General features: G+C 37.3%; 3 protein-coding genes across 5 annotated transcripts; 2 read left to right on the top strand and 1 right to left on the bottom strand.

Annotated features, from left to right (window-relative positions):
- Window positions 1-129: 129 nt before the first annotated feature.
- Window positions 130-6,569, bottom strand: LOC120261055 (protein TPLATE). The gene is made up of 7 exons (XM_039268726.1): window positions 5,356-6,569; window positions 4,295-4,891; window positions 3,064-3,425; window positions 2,402-2,705; window positions 2,142-2,264; window positions 998-1,453; window positions 130-856 (listed from the first exon to the last, which is right to left on the bottom strand). The coding sequence occupies exons 1-7, from the start codon at window positions 6,469-6,471 to the stop codon at window positions 353-355; spliced, it is 3,462 nt and encodes a 1,153-aa protein (XP_039124660.1). The 5' UTR covers window positions 6,472-6,569; the 3' UTR covers window positions 130-352.
- A 549-nt stretch (window positions 6,570-7,118) lies between these two features.
- LOC120260712 (3-phosphoinositide-dependent protein kinase 2-like) lies at window positions 7,119-10,912 on the top strand. 3 transcript variants are annotated; one of them, XM_039268268.1, is made up of 11 exons: window positions 7,119-7,476; window positions 7,942-8,122; window positions 8,238-8,290; window positions 8,377-8,478; window positions 8,547-8,652; window positions 8,735-8,813; window positions 9,401-9,566; window positions 9,676-9,810; window positions 9,894-10,042; window positions 10,140-10,359; window positions 10,436-10,912. In XM_039268268.1, exons 1-11 carry the CDS (start codon window positions 7,294-7,296, stop codon window positions 10,517-10,519), a joined length of 1,458 nt encoding a protein of 485 aa, XP_039124202.1. In that variant the 5' UTR covers window positions 7,119-7,293; the 3' UTR covers window positions 10,520-10,912. The 3 variants fall into 3 exon arrangements, with proteins under 3 accessions (XP_039124202.1, XP_039124201.1, XP_039124203.1); XM_039268267.1 differs by having other exon boundaries at window positions 8,359-8,478; XM_039268269.1 differs by lacking the exon at window positions 10,436-10,912 and having other exon boundaries at window positions 8,359-8,478; window positions 10,140-10,159; window positions 10,248-10,338.
- Window positions 10,913-11,998: 1,086 nt separating this feature from the next.
- Window positions 11,999-14,941, top strand: LOC120260460 (E3 ubiquitin-protein ligase RNF170-like). Its single transcript, XM_039267939.1, has 5 exons — window positions 11,999-12,201; window positions 12,792-12,991; window positions 13,305-13,406; window positions 14,375-14,426; window positions 14,505-14,941. Exons 1-5 carry the CDS (start codon window positions 12,111-12,113, stop codon window positions 14,615-14,617), a joined length of 558 nt encoding a protein of 185 aa, XP_039123873.1. The 5' UTR covers window positions 11,999-12,110; the 3' UTR covers window positions 14,618-14,941.
- The last annotated feature ends 73 nt before the right edge of the window (window positions 14,942-15,014 follow it).

Genomic DNA, 15,014 nt, shown 5'->3' with positions numbered 1-15,014 from the left:
ACCTATATATATTTTTTAATATCAAAAATGATATTTTTATTCATGGTGTACGTTCAATGTTGTTTATTATTATTACATAAAGCCTAATGCTTTAAATTAAAAAACATAATTTGGTGTGATACTGTCAGATTGATACATTAACATGACCTTTCAAAAGAACAAACAGCACAGGTTCCACAACAGTAGCAACTTCCTCAATAGATTCAAAACAACTCCCGTGATCCTATACATCCCATACACACTAAATTCGCTGATGAACAAAATAACCAAAATAATAAAAGAAAAAAAAAATTTAAGGCAAACCAAAATCTAGAGTACAGAATGGAGTACAATGAATGGAGGAAAACAACCATTAGCTAACTTTCAAGGCTTTCTCTTTGCACAACATATGCCATTCTTGTAGCACTGCTGCTTGAAGAGCCCGGTGTTCGGCCTCCTCTGCTGTGAGGGTTGATAAGGTTGATGGTCCTTTCGGTTTACCTTCTTCATCAACTTCTTCCTTTTTCTTCCCATCTTCAGTTTCCTCTTCTTCCTCTGGTTTCGGAGGTTGAGGAGGTGGTCGGGCCGCCTTAAGAATCGCTATTCTCTCCATTGAGATCCTTAGTCTTTCTGCAGCAGCAACCTTCACTTCATCTTCCGGCATGTATTCAACGCCCCCGTCAGTGATGTCATCTAACCAGCCTTGCAGATCAGATCCTATTTCCTTGATAATCGATGCATCAGAGGCACGGACAACAAATTTACACAACATTGTGGTGGTTTCATCACCCAGATCAACATTCCTACTAACTTCACTGGCCCCAAAGATCATCATGCCCAGGAAGCCACCATACCATGTTTTTGCGGCATAACACAACTGCCGATCAGAAAGCAAGACATGTGAATGCCAAGTGCGGCAAAGAAATACCCTTTTTGTAACTTCTTTTCAAAAGAGCATTAGATATACAAATAAGGGAGTGGATCTTTGTAATTTAATGTATGAACATAAGCCACTTACTTGGAAACCTGCAACTGTATGAATTATATGAGAGCAAACTTGATGGAATGGTTTGGTTGAGAGTGATTTCAACCCACTAAGAAAAGGTGAAGCATCATATTGCTGTGCGGCAGTTGCCTTGAAACCACTTCCTTCATAAGTATATGCACCTGTATACTCGAGTATGGCTGGTAAGCTGGGCCACATGCGAAAATATTCAACAGGAGAGCATTTGTGTGGAAGAAGAAGGTCGGTTAGTGGAATCTTGTAAGGTTGGCACCGTAGAATCACTGGTTTCCAAAGTTCGGGCTTTAGGGTTCGCTTCTGTCTCATGGTTTGAGGATCTTCTTCTGCGTAGTCTCCTTCGTAATCTCCCATACCACCACTTCCATAGAAAGGATAGTACAACACTTGAACCCAGAGGGCGCACCTCTCGAAATGTGAGACACCCACAGTCACACTGCAGAGCACTGGATCCTGCGATTTGATATTGTACAGTTAATGTACAGTTATCATAAAATGCTAATGTAATGCCGGCATTGCCTTATTAGAATAAAGATACTATCATCAAGTTGATTTATATTATGCACGCTACAACAAAGGAAAGACAAAAAACATCAAAAGTAGGTTCGACATTTTCCAAAAGCTTTTCATCCTGTCCTTTAACCACATCACAAATATAAACGCTAAGTTGGCTGTCTACAAATAATTTAAGGCATGGAACAAAGCCCACACAGAAAACTGAAAACGCTGGGCTGTTAAGCATCATTGAGGCATTTGTCACACAAAAGAATTACAGCGTTTCTGAAAAACTTCTCATGACATTCATTTACCACCTAGCTTAAAGAATGATAATAAATTTTCAGTCTGCATAAAAGTGACAACCAGGTAGCAGAATGATTTATGAAGGCTTACAAATGTCAAACAATTATGTAGGATAATACAAGCAAGCAACAGAGGTACACTACCATAATATAGGAAGAAAAGTAAGGTAAAACATGTCATGCTTCATGCACAAAACTTCAACTTAAATGCTTAAGTAATCATATTGCCATTTAAAAGAATAAGCACCACATTTTAATCCACAGAAAAATGGCAGCATCAGAGAACGCAAAATACAAAGGTATGACAACAGTAGTTCATGCTAATAAAGCCAGAAAAAAACCTGTGAGACAATATTCCTCAAATGCCGTATCGCTTGCGGAGATCCATCCATGAAATATAATGCACCAGATAGACCAACACGGATATCAACCCTATTAAGCTCAAGTTCAGTCAAATTTAAAACCTGCATTAAAATTCTTAATCAGCACAGAAATAAATATATTGAGGCTAATTAACAAACGCAAATGACCCTTAAAGAAATGACTTAACACATGATAGACAAAATGAATGACCCCATTTAGCATACGATCAAAGAATAACCTTGAGATGCAGCGTTACTCTCCCATCAGTTGAGTCAGCCAAATGATAAGCTTCAATATAGCAAGGATCGCTGCTGCCCGTCAAGGTATATGCTTTCGGAGGCACTTTTAGGTGAGTAGAGTCAATGCCTTTTGTTAGAAGCAGAGTTAGTTCACTGGGATCAGGTCTCCAAAGCTCTTGAATAGCCTTATGAACTAATCCTTCCACTTTTCTGTCTTGCGCGGCAGAAGCCTCAAAAAACTGGACTGTGAGTTTGTGATGGCTGAATGGGTAGTCTCCTGTAGTTTCACCCACACCTGCCCATCTGTTGTTTCATCAGCAAAGTATTAATCATTTGATAAAATATAAATGCTCCTCTTGAAAGATTAGTTTCTCATAATTGGTTATGCACAGAAATAAAGCATGGACCAGCTATCCACTTATGATCTCATTACTACTTCAGAGATTTCCACAAGATGGACACCAGCATTCACATAAACCAACTTAATAAGAGTAAAACTGTGTCCGCATAAGTTGTTGAACTACATTTTTTTTTTTTTTTGCCCAAATATATATATTAATATAGGCTACACAAATTCAAAAATAAAATAAAATCATGGTAACCAATCAATGAACCTTATTTTGTTTTTTGTTTTTTCAATTAACATGCATATGGCACTAACCTTCTCTCCGGGTGATTCGTAATGTATTTGATTGTCTGCAAAATATAGCGGGATTGATGTTTGTTAACTGAATCAGATAATGCACTGGCTCTAAACTCTTCAAGTTCTTTACTCAGGAGTTGTCCTGCTCGGGCATTTCGTGATCCTAACCGTTGTGCACAAAGAAGTACTGCTTGCACATCTTGAAGCCTATTTGAAGTATTTGCAGAGGTATCACTGTTGAACAATACCTTGTGCATGTTTGCTATTATGATATTCAATGGGTCCTCTGGGTCATCAGCTAGAAGAGGATCTAAACCTTCAAGATCGAAGTGTTCAGAAATAGCCCAGATCAGTCGTGCACATACTCTTGGTGTATGTACCTGAGAAAAGACAAAGCTGCATATCTAAGATACAATAAATATAGTCAAGTGCGCCCTTGAAAGTTAATGAATAAAGATGGAAGAAGTTTTTACAAATCTTGAACATACTACAAAGCATATAACTTTAACAGGAAAGAGAAATGAGTAACTAACTCCAGTTTATAGCATGGCCACTTGAGACCCAAGCAAGAGATCAATCCAATTCTACATACCTTCATACTATAATTCTCCCAAAAACATGAATAAGCCTATGGTAATTTAAGGTCTAATGATAAAGTTAGAAACGGCTCATCCTTGTTACAACCATAGCTAGTTTAATTCTTGCATGTGGTGAGGAAAGATGTAACTAATCTAACATGGTAGCTTGCATTTGATCTCATTCAAAGCCTATATAGCGGTCATTTTCATCCTGCATTCCCCCTTCTGAGTCAGCTTACCACATTGACCAAGTAAAAAGAGGAGGTAACCCAGTTTTATTACATCAAAAGAAAAAGTTGATTGGTCCTTTAATCTAAAAAAGCCAGCTACAATCAGTATTAGGAAATTGTGTCACTAAGATCACAGTTCTAGGGAAACGTAAGGTTAACCAAATTCAAATAGATAATATAAGTTGGAAAGACTCACAAGCAACATGAAGTTTCATATATATCACATGGCTTATTTTAGTTAAATTTCAGATTCAAGCAGTTGGTTTTAAAGTTATAGGATAACAGATGATGCAGGAAATACTCTAATGCAAAGTGAAATATTGATCTCTTGAAAGACCAGGTAATAAGAGGAACGTATACTAGCTCACAAATGATATGATAGTAAGAAAATCAGGGTGGATCGCGAGCAAAGTAAATCATGTCAATGAGAAATAGCCTAACCTCACGAAGATCTTTGATAAGCTGCAACTGCAAATTCCGCAACCTTGTCTCGTTGAGAATTTGATCCTGAGAAGCCCCATCTTTTATCCTTTTCACACCGCCTCTAGTATCATAAATATGGCAAAGCCTGACCAACAATTTCAAATAGCAGTCTATAGCATATGTCCGCCCATCACAGTTCCACATAACACAGGGTTTGCAAACTTCCACCACCTCCAGAGCTGGTTCTGTCCAATTTAAAGCACCATAGCCAGTTCCATAAGCTAGAGCTCCAATAACCCTACTCTCTGTGCCAGTGTTCTTTTGCTCAGGCAATGGAAGAGATAGCTGGAAACAACTTTCCACCAGTGAGGCAACCAGCTCCTCTCTAAACAAACTTTTGTTTGCTACACTGTTTAAGTCATCTTTTATCCTCAAATCCTCAAAAAGTGAAGCGATGTCAGTGCCAGGCAGAGGTTTCTGCCCTCTGCGAACACTCTCCTTTGCAAAAAGATCAACACAAAGTGCAGTACGACAAATGCAAGCTAGAGCATGCATGCGATCTGACTCTGCCCTCAAGTTCCTCACCATAAGAAGCAACCTCTTAAAAATCGAAACCTGCAAGCAAGTAACATATAAACTAATTCATAAATATATTCTCAAACTCGGGAAGTTGCTGCAAGCCCTAGTCAGTCTTAGGGACAAACAAGTTTTCACTCTGTTATCGAAATTTACCACCATGAATTCAAAGAAAGAAATAGAGAACTTTCATTAAACTCTAGAAGAAGGGCTAGAAGCAAAATCAGCATTCGGTTTAAAAAACTCAAAATACTTTTCTTCATTGCCTAAGAGGAACATCAAGGTCAAAAGGTGATAGTAAAAGCCTGTTAGCTAGACATACAAACGCTTAAGTCAACCAACTACAAGATAGACGAGCATGAAGACTATAGCCTACACATGAACAATCCACAAACCTTAGAATGCAGGCAGGATAAAACTAAGCCAGGAAATTAGATTGATGAAGAAAAAGTATTGTTGGTTGGAACTAACATCATGTATGAAGAGTACTGCCAGAAATTCACCTGCATGTGAAGATCTAAGAGATGCAGATTAGTGACAACAGCCCGGACAATGCTCTCCCTGGCTGACGAGAACTCCTGCCTGTCCCAAAGAGTCAAAATGGCAATGATCGACGCTGAAGCCCACTCCGGCTTGCCCCCGGGCACATCCGCCAGAGACAACATATTGATCCCCACTTCAAATATCAGAGGAGGATCCAGCGAGCTCAAAAATGGCAGCAGATGAGAGACCACATCCGATACCCCCACCACCTTCTCCGCGCTCCAGAACGAGTCTGTCTCTACGTTGCTTGACTTCGAGAGCTTCCGGAACACCTCCATAGCGCCCGAAGCAACAGCCTTGGTCGCATAGACAAGAGGGAAGACAGTAACCCTAAAACTCTCAATGGGAAGAATGAGAGATCGCGCCATTAGAGCATTCCGGCTCTTCCAGACGAAGTCCACGGCCGCGGCAACCCATTTGGAACGGATGGCTAGGGAATTCTCGCTGTCGATGAGCTTATCGCCAGCAAGGCGGCTCATTCGCTTGGACTCGAATTCTTGAAACAAGCGGCCGATGGACTCAAAAGCGATCTTGGAGACAGAGTCCGATCGGTCAAGCATGTTATCGGCGATGCGCTGCCACCAGGCGGAGGCGCGGTCGAGGAGGCCGGGGTTGGATTCACAGAGTAGGACGAGATCATCGCGGGCGAGGACGCAGCCAAGGGCTTCGGTGGCAGAGTGGCGTAGGGAGTCAGAGGGGGAGGCGAGGCATGCCGATATCTCCTTGTGCGCGTCTGAAACAAGACGGGGGAGGCGGTGGGAGGGGACGGCGGAGAGAGCGGAGACGGCGGCAGCGGCGACTTCGGGGTCGGGGAAGTCGAGGTCGGTGCGTACGGCGGAGCAGACGGTGTCCCAGAGATCGGGAGGGAGGCGGGTGGAGCGGATCAGGTCGAGGGCGAGCTTCTTGCAGACGGCGGAGGCCGGTGAAGCGAGTATCTCTTCACAGGCGGGTTTCGCGACGGCGGAGACGTCACGGCCGGCGGCGGATTGCTGGAGGGCTTGGAGCAAGGCCCCCGACTGGCGAAGGGCGTCGCTGGAGCGCAGGTCCGCTTGGATTTGCGCGATTAGGATGTCCATGAAGACGATCCCAACGACGGGGCGAATGCGAGAGCGCTTGCTCTGCAGTTGTTGTGCTTGTTGAAATGCGCGATCGAGACGACGAGATCTGGGGAAGTAGGCGCACTCTTTTTTCCTTTTTAATCTTTTCTTCTTTTTTTTAAGTAGTTTTTGCAACTAAACCCTTGCAAATAAAAATTATATGATTTTATTTCGTGTATGCACCTAAAAAATTCGTATTTATTTATAAACCATTATGAACTATTGTTATTTTTTTTTTTTGAAGCTAGAAATTCAGTTAAAAGATAAATTAAAATTTTAATAATTAAAGCCAATAATTTATTGGTAGCACTAATTCGATTACAAATGTTCATACTTTTATTGGTTTCTGTTTTTTTTTTATTTGGTTTTTAATTTTATAATGAATTTGTGATTTATTTATTTAAAAAAAAATATTTGTGTTTAGCTGAAAATATTTGTTTGGATAGGGTTACGGTATAAATATATTTATATATTAATTTTATATTTATGTAAATTTCTGATTTGATTGGTTCATCTTTCATTAAAAAAATAAAAAATATATATGGATATTTATATTAAGGGAAATAAAAAGAATATAAAGGCAAAAGTAAATGAAAGAATACAGCAAAGAAACGATGGCTATTTTTAGTACATTCGAACGCAGAGGAGCGATAAAACGAAGTTCCCTGATCACCATGGCACGCATCAATGCTCTCCATTCCCCTTCTTCTTCTTCTTCTTCGGCTCCTTTCGTCGCTCGTCCGACCTCTCTCAATCCTCTGAACCAGATTGAGACTGCATTGTTTGATAGGGTTGGTGATCATGGTGGTTGGCGGCGAGGGCGATGAGATTGAGAGGAATTTTCAGGCAAAGGTGCGGCTTGAACCGCGGAATCGCGAGGAGGCTGCGCAGAGGATCAGCATTGCATTCCGGGCGCCCCAGGAGAACTTCACCATCCGTGATTTCGAGCTTGGCAAGGTCCTTGGCGTCGGTTCCCATTCAAAGGTCCTTCCTTTCTTATTATTTCTCCGACTGTGTGATAAATTTGTATTTCTTTGTTATTATCTTTAAAAATTGAAACTACTTGTATTGGATCTCGAATGCCAGTTTATTGATTTATTTGCTTTGTTTTGTTGTTCTGGAACTATTGTTGCCAAAATTATGGTTTTTTTTCGTTTCCTGTTAGTAGTGTGATTCAATGTAATCTAGCATTAATTCATTTTCTCATTAAATTCATATTGCTTAGAAGAATTCAAGAGAAATATAGGAACTGTTGTTTTTATCAACTCGCTCTGATTGCTTGGAATATGTTAATGTTTCTTCTGAAGCTATGTCAGTTCAAATCTGTGGGCCGTTTTATAATGAATGGGGAGAAATGAAATTTTCTTTCGCATTTTATTAGGAACTATGTGGGTTGTATGTGAGAATACTGCAAACATTGTGTCTTATACTTTGATTTTACGTATTCAGGTGGTGAGGGCGAAGAAAAAGGGCTCGGAACATGTCTATGCCTTGAAAATCATGGACAAGGATTTCATTATTAAAGAAAACAAAGTTACCTGTGTAAAACTAGAGCGCATTGTTCTGGACCAATTAGATCATCCTGGCATTGTTGGACTGTATTTCACATTCCAAGATGCACGCTGTCTTTGTAAGAGTTACCATGTTTTTTATTTTAGGATGTTCATATGCTTAATACTTCTTCCAGCATATCTTATACTTTATTAGGCTTTGTAACTGATATCATATTGTTCATATTACTGGAGACATGGCACTTGAATCCTGTGAAGGTGGAGAACTGTTTGATCTGATATCCAAGGTACAATTTTTAGTTACAATTTAGTTGATAATTTCCTTGATATGGTGCCTATATTTTATATTCCTCAGTTACTTCTCGGATTACAGAGAGGTCGTCTATCTGAGATAGAGGCTCGCTTTTACACCGCAGAAGTTGTTGAAGCACTGGAGTATTTGCATGGTCTGGGCTTAATACATTGTGATATTAGGGTAAATGAAAAGATATACAGTTCTTCTTTCATTAGTGTCAGCATATCCTAACAGTTTGCTAATGCCAGCCAGAGAACTTACTGCTCACTGCAGATGGACATATTAAGATTGCAGATTTTGGTTGTGTGAGGCCAGACAAAGATAGCCGTATAACAGTTCCTTTGAATCTATTAAGTAAGGTTATTATTTATTTTAGCCGAATCCTCCTGCAAAGATGGTCAAATGTGGCTAACACTCATTTTGAATGACAAGTTAGGTGAAAATACTCAAGCCTTTACAGGAAGAACTGCATATGCCCCTCCAGAAATTCAAAATTCTTCTCCAGCAAGTCCTGGGTGAGGGAATTGTTTATCACTAGAGTTGATGTCTGGCGTTAAGAATTGTTCATCTATTTGTAGGAAATAGTCACCTGTGAGAAGGATATTATTGTCTCTGAAGTTCACCAAATCTAGGTGATAGAGAATTAGCTCCATTGGTGTTTGAAAATTGAAAATACAATCTCATCCTGCTTTCCTTTGTTATTCCTTATTGCAAAATTTTGAACTTTCTTTCAATTCTAAACATGACGCAAAAAATATTTTGAGTAAAAACTCATCATCTGACATTTGTTTGTTATGGATTCAAATTTTAGCGGAGGAATAGGATGCTAGAGCTAAAAGATGGACATAAGTTGGGTGCCCTTGTTCGTGTACTTCTCAGCCTTCACTCCGAACATGCATGAGTCAACCTTCTACTAATAACAACACATGCATTGTACAGTTGAGATTTGGTGTAGATAGTAGTTTAACCCCAGTATTTGTTATTGTGGAAAGGATATCTAGAATTAAACTACAGTACAGCATTTATTATACAAGTTTCCTACTATTTTCTTCAGATCTGGTCATATCACTATCTGTCCTTTCTAAGATGATTGTTCTTTCAGAAATGATCTCTGGGCACTTGGTTGCACCTTATATCATATGCTAGCTGGAGCTTCTCCCTTCAAAGATGCATTTGAGTTGCTTGTTTTTCAGAGAATTATTTCAAGGGGAATTAATATTCCAGAATATTTTTCAGATGAAGCGAGTGACCTCATTGATAAATTATTGGTAAGAAATGCTTACCACAAATCTTTTAAATAATTCCAAGCTTTATTCTAATTTTAAGTTGTGCTCGAAATGTTCTCATATCTTGATCCCAATCCATATACTTATGCAGGACATAGATCCTAGTAGAAGACTGGGTGCCGGACCAGATGGTTACTTGGCCCTTAAATTGCATCCTTTCTTTAAAGGAATTGATTGGCATAATCTTCGGCAGGGATCCGTGCGGAAACTTGCTATGGAGTTTATTGTACTGAACTCAGATAAATTTGTGGAATTAAAACTAGAATTTATACTCGCAAACTCTGACATTTCTTTTGTCTGTTTATGCAGGCAAACAAGAATAATGAGCCTTATAATTCTACACAAAATGGAAGTCATCAACAGTCAAGTTTTGATAGAAGTAGTGGTTCCACATCTTCCTCTGAAACACATCCTCATCTTTCTTCTCTTTCTTCAATTGATTCATTTGACTCTAAATGGTATGAGTTCACCTTTCTTGGATTTTTTTTTTTCTTGAAGTTTACTCGCCTTCATTATCAATTGTGGAGAAATTCATGTTGTGGCTTGTGACGACAGGCGGGACTTTCTTGAACCTGGTGAGTCTATTCTCATGACATCAAAGTTGAAGAAATTTCGAAAGCTCAAAAGTAAGAAAGTGCAACTCATCCTCACTGACAAACCCAGATTAATATCCGTCAACGCAAATAAATTAATGGAGAAAAAGATTGTTTGGTCCGACAATCCAAACAGCATCAATGTTCAAGTTGTGAACTCCTCACATTTTAAGATAACCACTGTAAGTAGTGTACTAAACATTTTCTATGTTAAAAAAACCCGATCGATCTATTTTGCTGACCGAATCTCATTCTTAGCCAACAAAGGTTATGTCATTTGAGGACGCAAAGCAGCGAGCATGGCAGTGGAAAAAGACGGTCGAAGGTCTTCAAAAGCCTTGAAATCTCTTCCAAAATTTGACATGATCAATGCCTCAGGGATCAAAATTTTGCATGCTTCAAAAGATAGTTCCTGCACCAGAAAGCCGATTTTTTTATTACTTAGCTGGTATCGACAAAATTCATTGAAATTCTGCAATGCAGCAAAAATGACAATTCACAATTGATGGAGATTCTCTGCAATAGTTTCTGAGTTGAAGTATTGAGAAATGGAAATAACATCTGGATTGTTACATATCAACTCCTCAAAATATGACATCCAGAATGAATCAATTTTTGAGTTTTCTGGGGGTTTTATGTAATACAACTCAAGTGTATGGAATGATGATGTTTTTTCCAAGCAATTATTTGGAATTAGACACTCAAGTTTCCAAAACTTTATATAAACATATCTATTTCATGACCCTTAACTTTGTATAAACACATTTATTTTGTGACCTTTCTTTTTTTATAGAATTGCTTGACAAGCTGAAATATTTTTTATATCTATTATCATTTCTTAATGAATGAAAATATGTGAAATTTTTTTTCAACTTATTTTTAATATTTTAAATTACATTTTGAGAGTTTTTAAATTAAATTATGTGTTGAAAAGTATCTTTGTCTATCTAATTATTGTAGATAACAAAGATACTTGAAAGAACAAAAATTTGAAAGTATTCAGTTGGAGTCCAAAAAAAAAAATTATAATAATTGTGTACTAACATATTTTATCCTAAATTTTTGGTTTATTATAAAGAGAAATTTTATGAGGGTATATATATGTGTGTGTGAAGAGAATAATAATAAAAGGTATGCCATTAATTGTTGTGTTATAATACAAAAATATAGACCAAACTATGCAATGTTATATTATGAAACTACAATCAAAGAAAATATTTGTAAAGCAATTATACCATAAAATAATAAAATATACAATTAAATCTCTAAAAAAAACAAAAATCATCTAAAATATTTTTTGTGATATCAATATAATATAATATATATATATATATATATATGAATGTCATAGCTCTTCATCTCCCCAAACTCCCAAAATCTCTCCATCTTCTGAACTCATAGAACTATTCATCTTATCATAATATTTATGAGAAAGTTTAAAAGATGTGAGTTTTTATGTAACTCTAAGCATGTCTTTATAATCTTGTAACATATGATTGAGTATTATCCTTATTTGCTTTTTTTTAATTTTATAACAATATATATATATATATATATATATATTACTTATATAACTTAAGCCATTTAAGTGAGATATGGGAAAAAAATAAATCTTTCTTAAAACAATTGAATAATATAATGTAATGTACTAGAAATTATATTTTAGAGAAATTTGATTAATGTGTATATAATTTACAAGGACTTAATTGAGAAACAATGGTGGTCAACAAACAAGGGACTAAACACTAAATATAAATATATATATATATATATATTTGGTGGGGTTGGAGTGCTTTTCTTGGTTGTTTCCCGGGTCTTGCTTCTCAATCACTGCTATAAAAGGATTGCAATCACTGCTTCTCGTTTTCGAAGAAAAGGAAGTCAAGATAAGAATCCAAAAGAGAGAGAGAGAGAGAGAGAGAGAGAGACGGTGATGGAGTCGCCGCCCGTCAACGACGTTTGCTCGGTGTGCCATGACGACTTCAATCTCCCCTGCCAGGCCAACTGCTCCCACTGGTTCTGCGGTGATTCCCTTTTTCCCAAACCCTTGATGTGTTTCTTGGTTTTGATCGGTCGGAAGAGAGAGGGGGTGTTGTCCTTGATGCTTGATTTGGTTTAAGGTTTTGTGATGGTTGTGAATGTGTTTGATTTTCTTCTTAGTGATTGGGTTTTCTGTCTGTTTCTTGATTTTTTTTTTATTTTAGGGTTTGTTAATATCGGTCCGTTTCTAGGTTTCCAGTTTTCTTTTTTCTTGTTGTTTTTTATTTTCTGTTGCTTGGAATGGTTGGATTCTCAGATTATTGTAGAATTAAGGATAGGAATTCAAGAAAGAATTACAGCGCATTTGAAATTCGAATCATGTGACAATTAGGTTGTTTTGATATTTGAAGAATGAGAAGAAAGAAAAATTAGATTTTTTTTTTTTTCTGCATAATCAATTGTGCTTAGATGCTTATCTGGCTGTTTTACTGAGTTTTTGTTTCAGATATTGTACCTTCAATGTGATAATGTTGTTTTAGTTTAATCTTTCAAGACTGTTATCTGTCTTGAAGAATGATTTGTGGAAAGAGTGATGGTTATGATTTTGTTTATATTTTGAATGCACATCTTTTAGGTCATTGCATTCTGCGTGTTTGGCATCATGCATCGGCCCTGCAGCCATGCAAGTGTCCAATATGTCGTCGTGTGATTACTTTGTTGATACCTTCTGAGACTGCGCAACATCAACGCCATGATCCAGAAGCTAGCCGTGTTCTAATGCAAATAGAGAATTACAACCGTATTTTTGGAGGAGGTTCGCGGAGCTTTGTTCAGGTAACATTAACTTCTGGCTTTTGGAGGAGTTTCACATAACTAGTCATTATTGTTGAAGTGAGGCTTAATTCTGTATTATTTTAAAAACTATTGCTTGAAGCTACTATTATGGGATTTATCATTGTAATGCATGCACCTTTGAAGTCATTGGTTGTTATTCATTCTTCTCATGTAACTTTTACTATTAGTCAATTACCATGAAGAATGAGAACTAGTTGAATCTTTATCTGCATCTTTTTATGTTTACTTGTAGGACATGATTGTAATTCATGTGGGAGCATATCATGACCTGTTGTTCATTTTCCTATTGCAGAGGCTGCGAGACGTCCCATTTTTCCTTCGAAGGTTGATGAGAGAACTGATGGATCCTCATAGATCTCTGCCCCTTGTTTTTAAGGCGCGGATGATTTTTGCGGTACGTCCAACGGACTTAACTCAAAATTTCAATGACTGCACATTTGTTTCTTGCATCCATTGTGTAATGCACCTAACAGTGATGATTATAATACAAATGGATGAGAGATGTTTGAACTTTTATTTTTTTTTGAAGTCTTTGTGGTAAAGTTATTCTAAGATATCTGAATGATTTACATGTATAAAAGCAAGCAAAGTTTGAGTTGAAAAATCAGAGTTTGGTGGCCCATGTCTAACATTTTCAGTGAATTAATAGTGGATCTCAAAACTGGATTTCACGATGAATAGGATGCAAAACTTATTGCTTCTGCTACTGCTAGAAATGTAAATACAATTGGAGACACAGTGAAGGATATGCTCTGATTTTGCCTTTTGATGATTCATTTCTCCACTATTATTGCCAAGAATATTCTTCGAAAATTGTTAATATTCTTGATAATATGTCTGTGTAATGATTAACGAGTGACTAATGATAACTTACGTAAGTTTGATTTTCAGATACAAATAGCTCCTATATACTGAATTTAGAATGGTAATGTGCCATTACTTTAGTGATCCAAAGATTCTGAGAATCATCTTTACACATGATGAATTCTTTTTGTTTTTTCTTTTTAATATTCCTCACTCTAGCGAGCACAAAGTAACTTTGCATCAAGCTTGTAGTGGCCAAAGCATACTAGTTGAGATTAACACCCTTTATTCCTTAGTCATATCCAAGAGCTTCATCTCCTTTATGTATCACGGAAAATGAAAGACAAGTTTAAATGGAGTTCAACATATATCATTCCTTAATAAGTTTAAACTGGTAAAAGGTCAAGGTTTTCTATAATCAATAGAAACTTACTCTGGATTGTGCTTTTGGTAATGCATGCGGCATGTCTAATGATAGTTCTATCCTTTCCATTTTTTGTTTCTGCTGAAACCTTTGGTGAACCCTCACATGAATTCAATTGTTTTTCTCATAAGCAGATTGTACTGAGCACAATCTATGTACTGAGTCCAGTAGACATTGTTCCTGAAGGTAATGGTACAACTCATTGTTTCTTCAGAAGTTATCAATTTACTCTAACAATTGATCAATTGTTTCTGATGTTCACAGCGGTGTTCGGGTTCATTGGTTTGCTTGATGATTTTCTTATACTGCTGATTGTTTTCCTCCATGTTGCTGCTATATATCGGTCAGTGCTACTTTACCGACACGGCGGGTCTTGATTCATATCTCAAACTCCACCCACCCTAATGCAAATAAACATCATACATTGGTGATTGACCATATTAGTTCCATACTGAGACAAGATGAAGAGGGATGCTTGTTTAGGGATTATAGTACCTACCTATCATTTGAGTTCTTAGAACCATATACTTAGCCCTATAACTATGTTTTGTATTGTTAGTGATGTTCAAAAACGATTCCCAGCATTAGTGTTCATTGCAATTGAACAAAAGATATTACTTTTACAAACTATCAGATAAAATACAGCAGGTATGACAAGGCCAGAAGATGGTCCTTATCGATCACTATTCCATAAAATACAGCAGGTCCTCATGTGATTGATGAACACTTTCAACCAGGAGTTTATATTTTATGATCACATTTATTTCGAACATA

Source organism: Dioscorea cayenensis, chromosome 5 (genome assembly GCF_009730915.1).
Source record: "Dioscorea cayenensis subsp. rotundata cultivar TDr96_F1 chromosome 5, TDr96_F1_v2_PseudoChromosome.rev07_lg8_w22 25.fasta, whole genome shotgun sequence".
Lineage (NCBI taxonomy): Eukaryota > Viridiplantae > Streptophyta > Magnoliopsida > Dioscoreales > Dioscoreaceae > Dioscorea > Dioscorea cayenensis.
The sequence above is the reverse complement of the archived record's forward strand: the minus strand, read 5'-3'. Positions and strand labels throughout refer to the sequence as shown.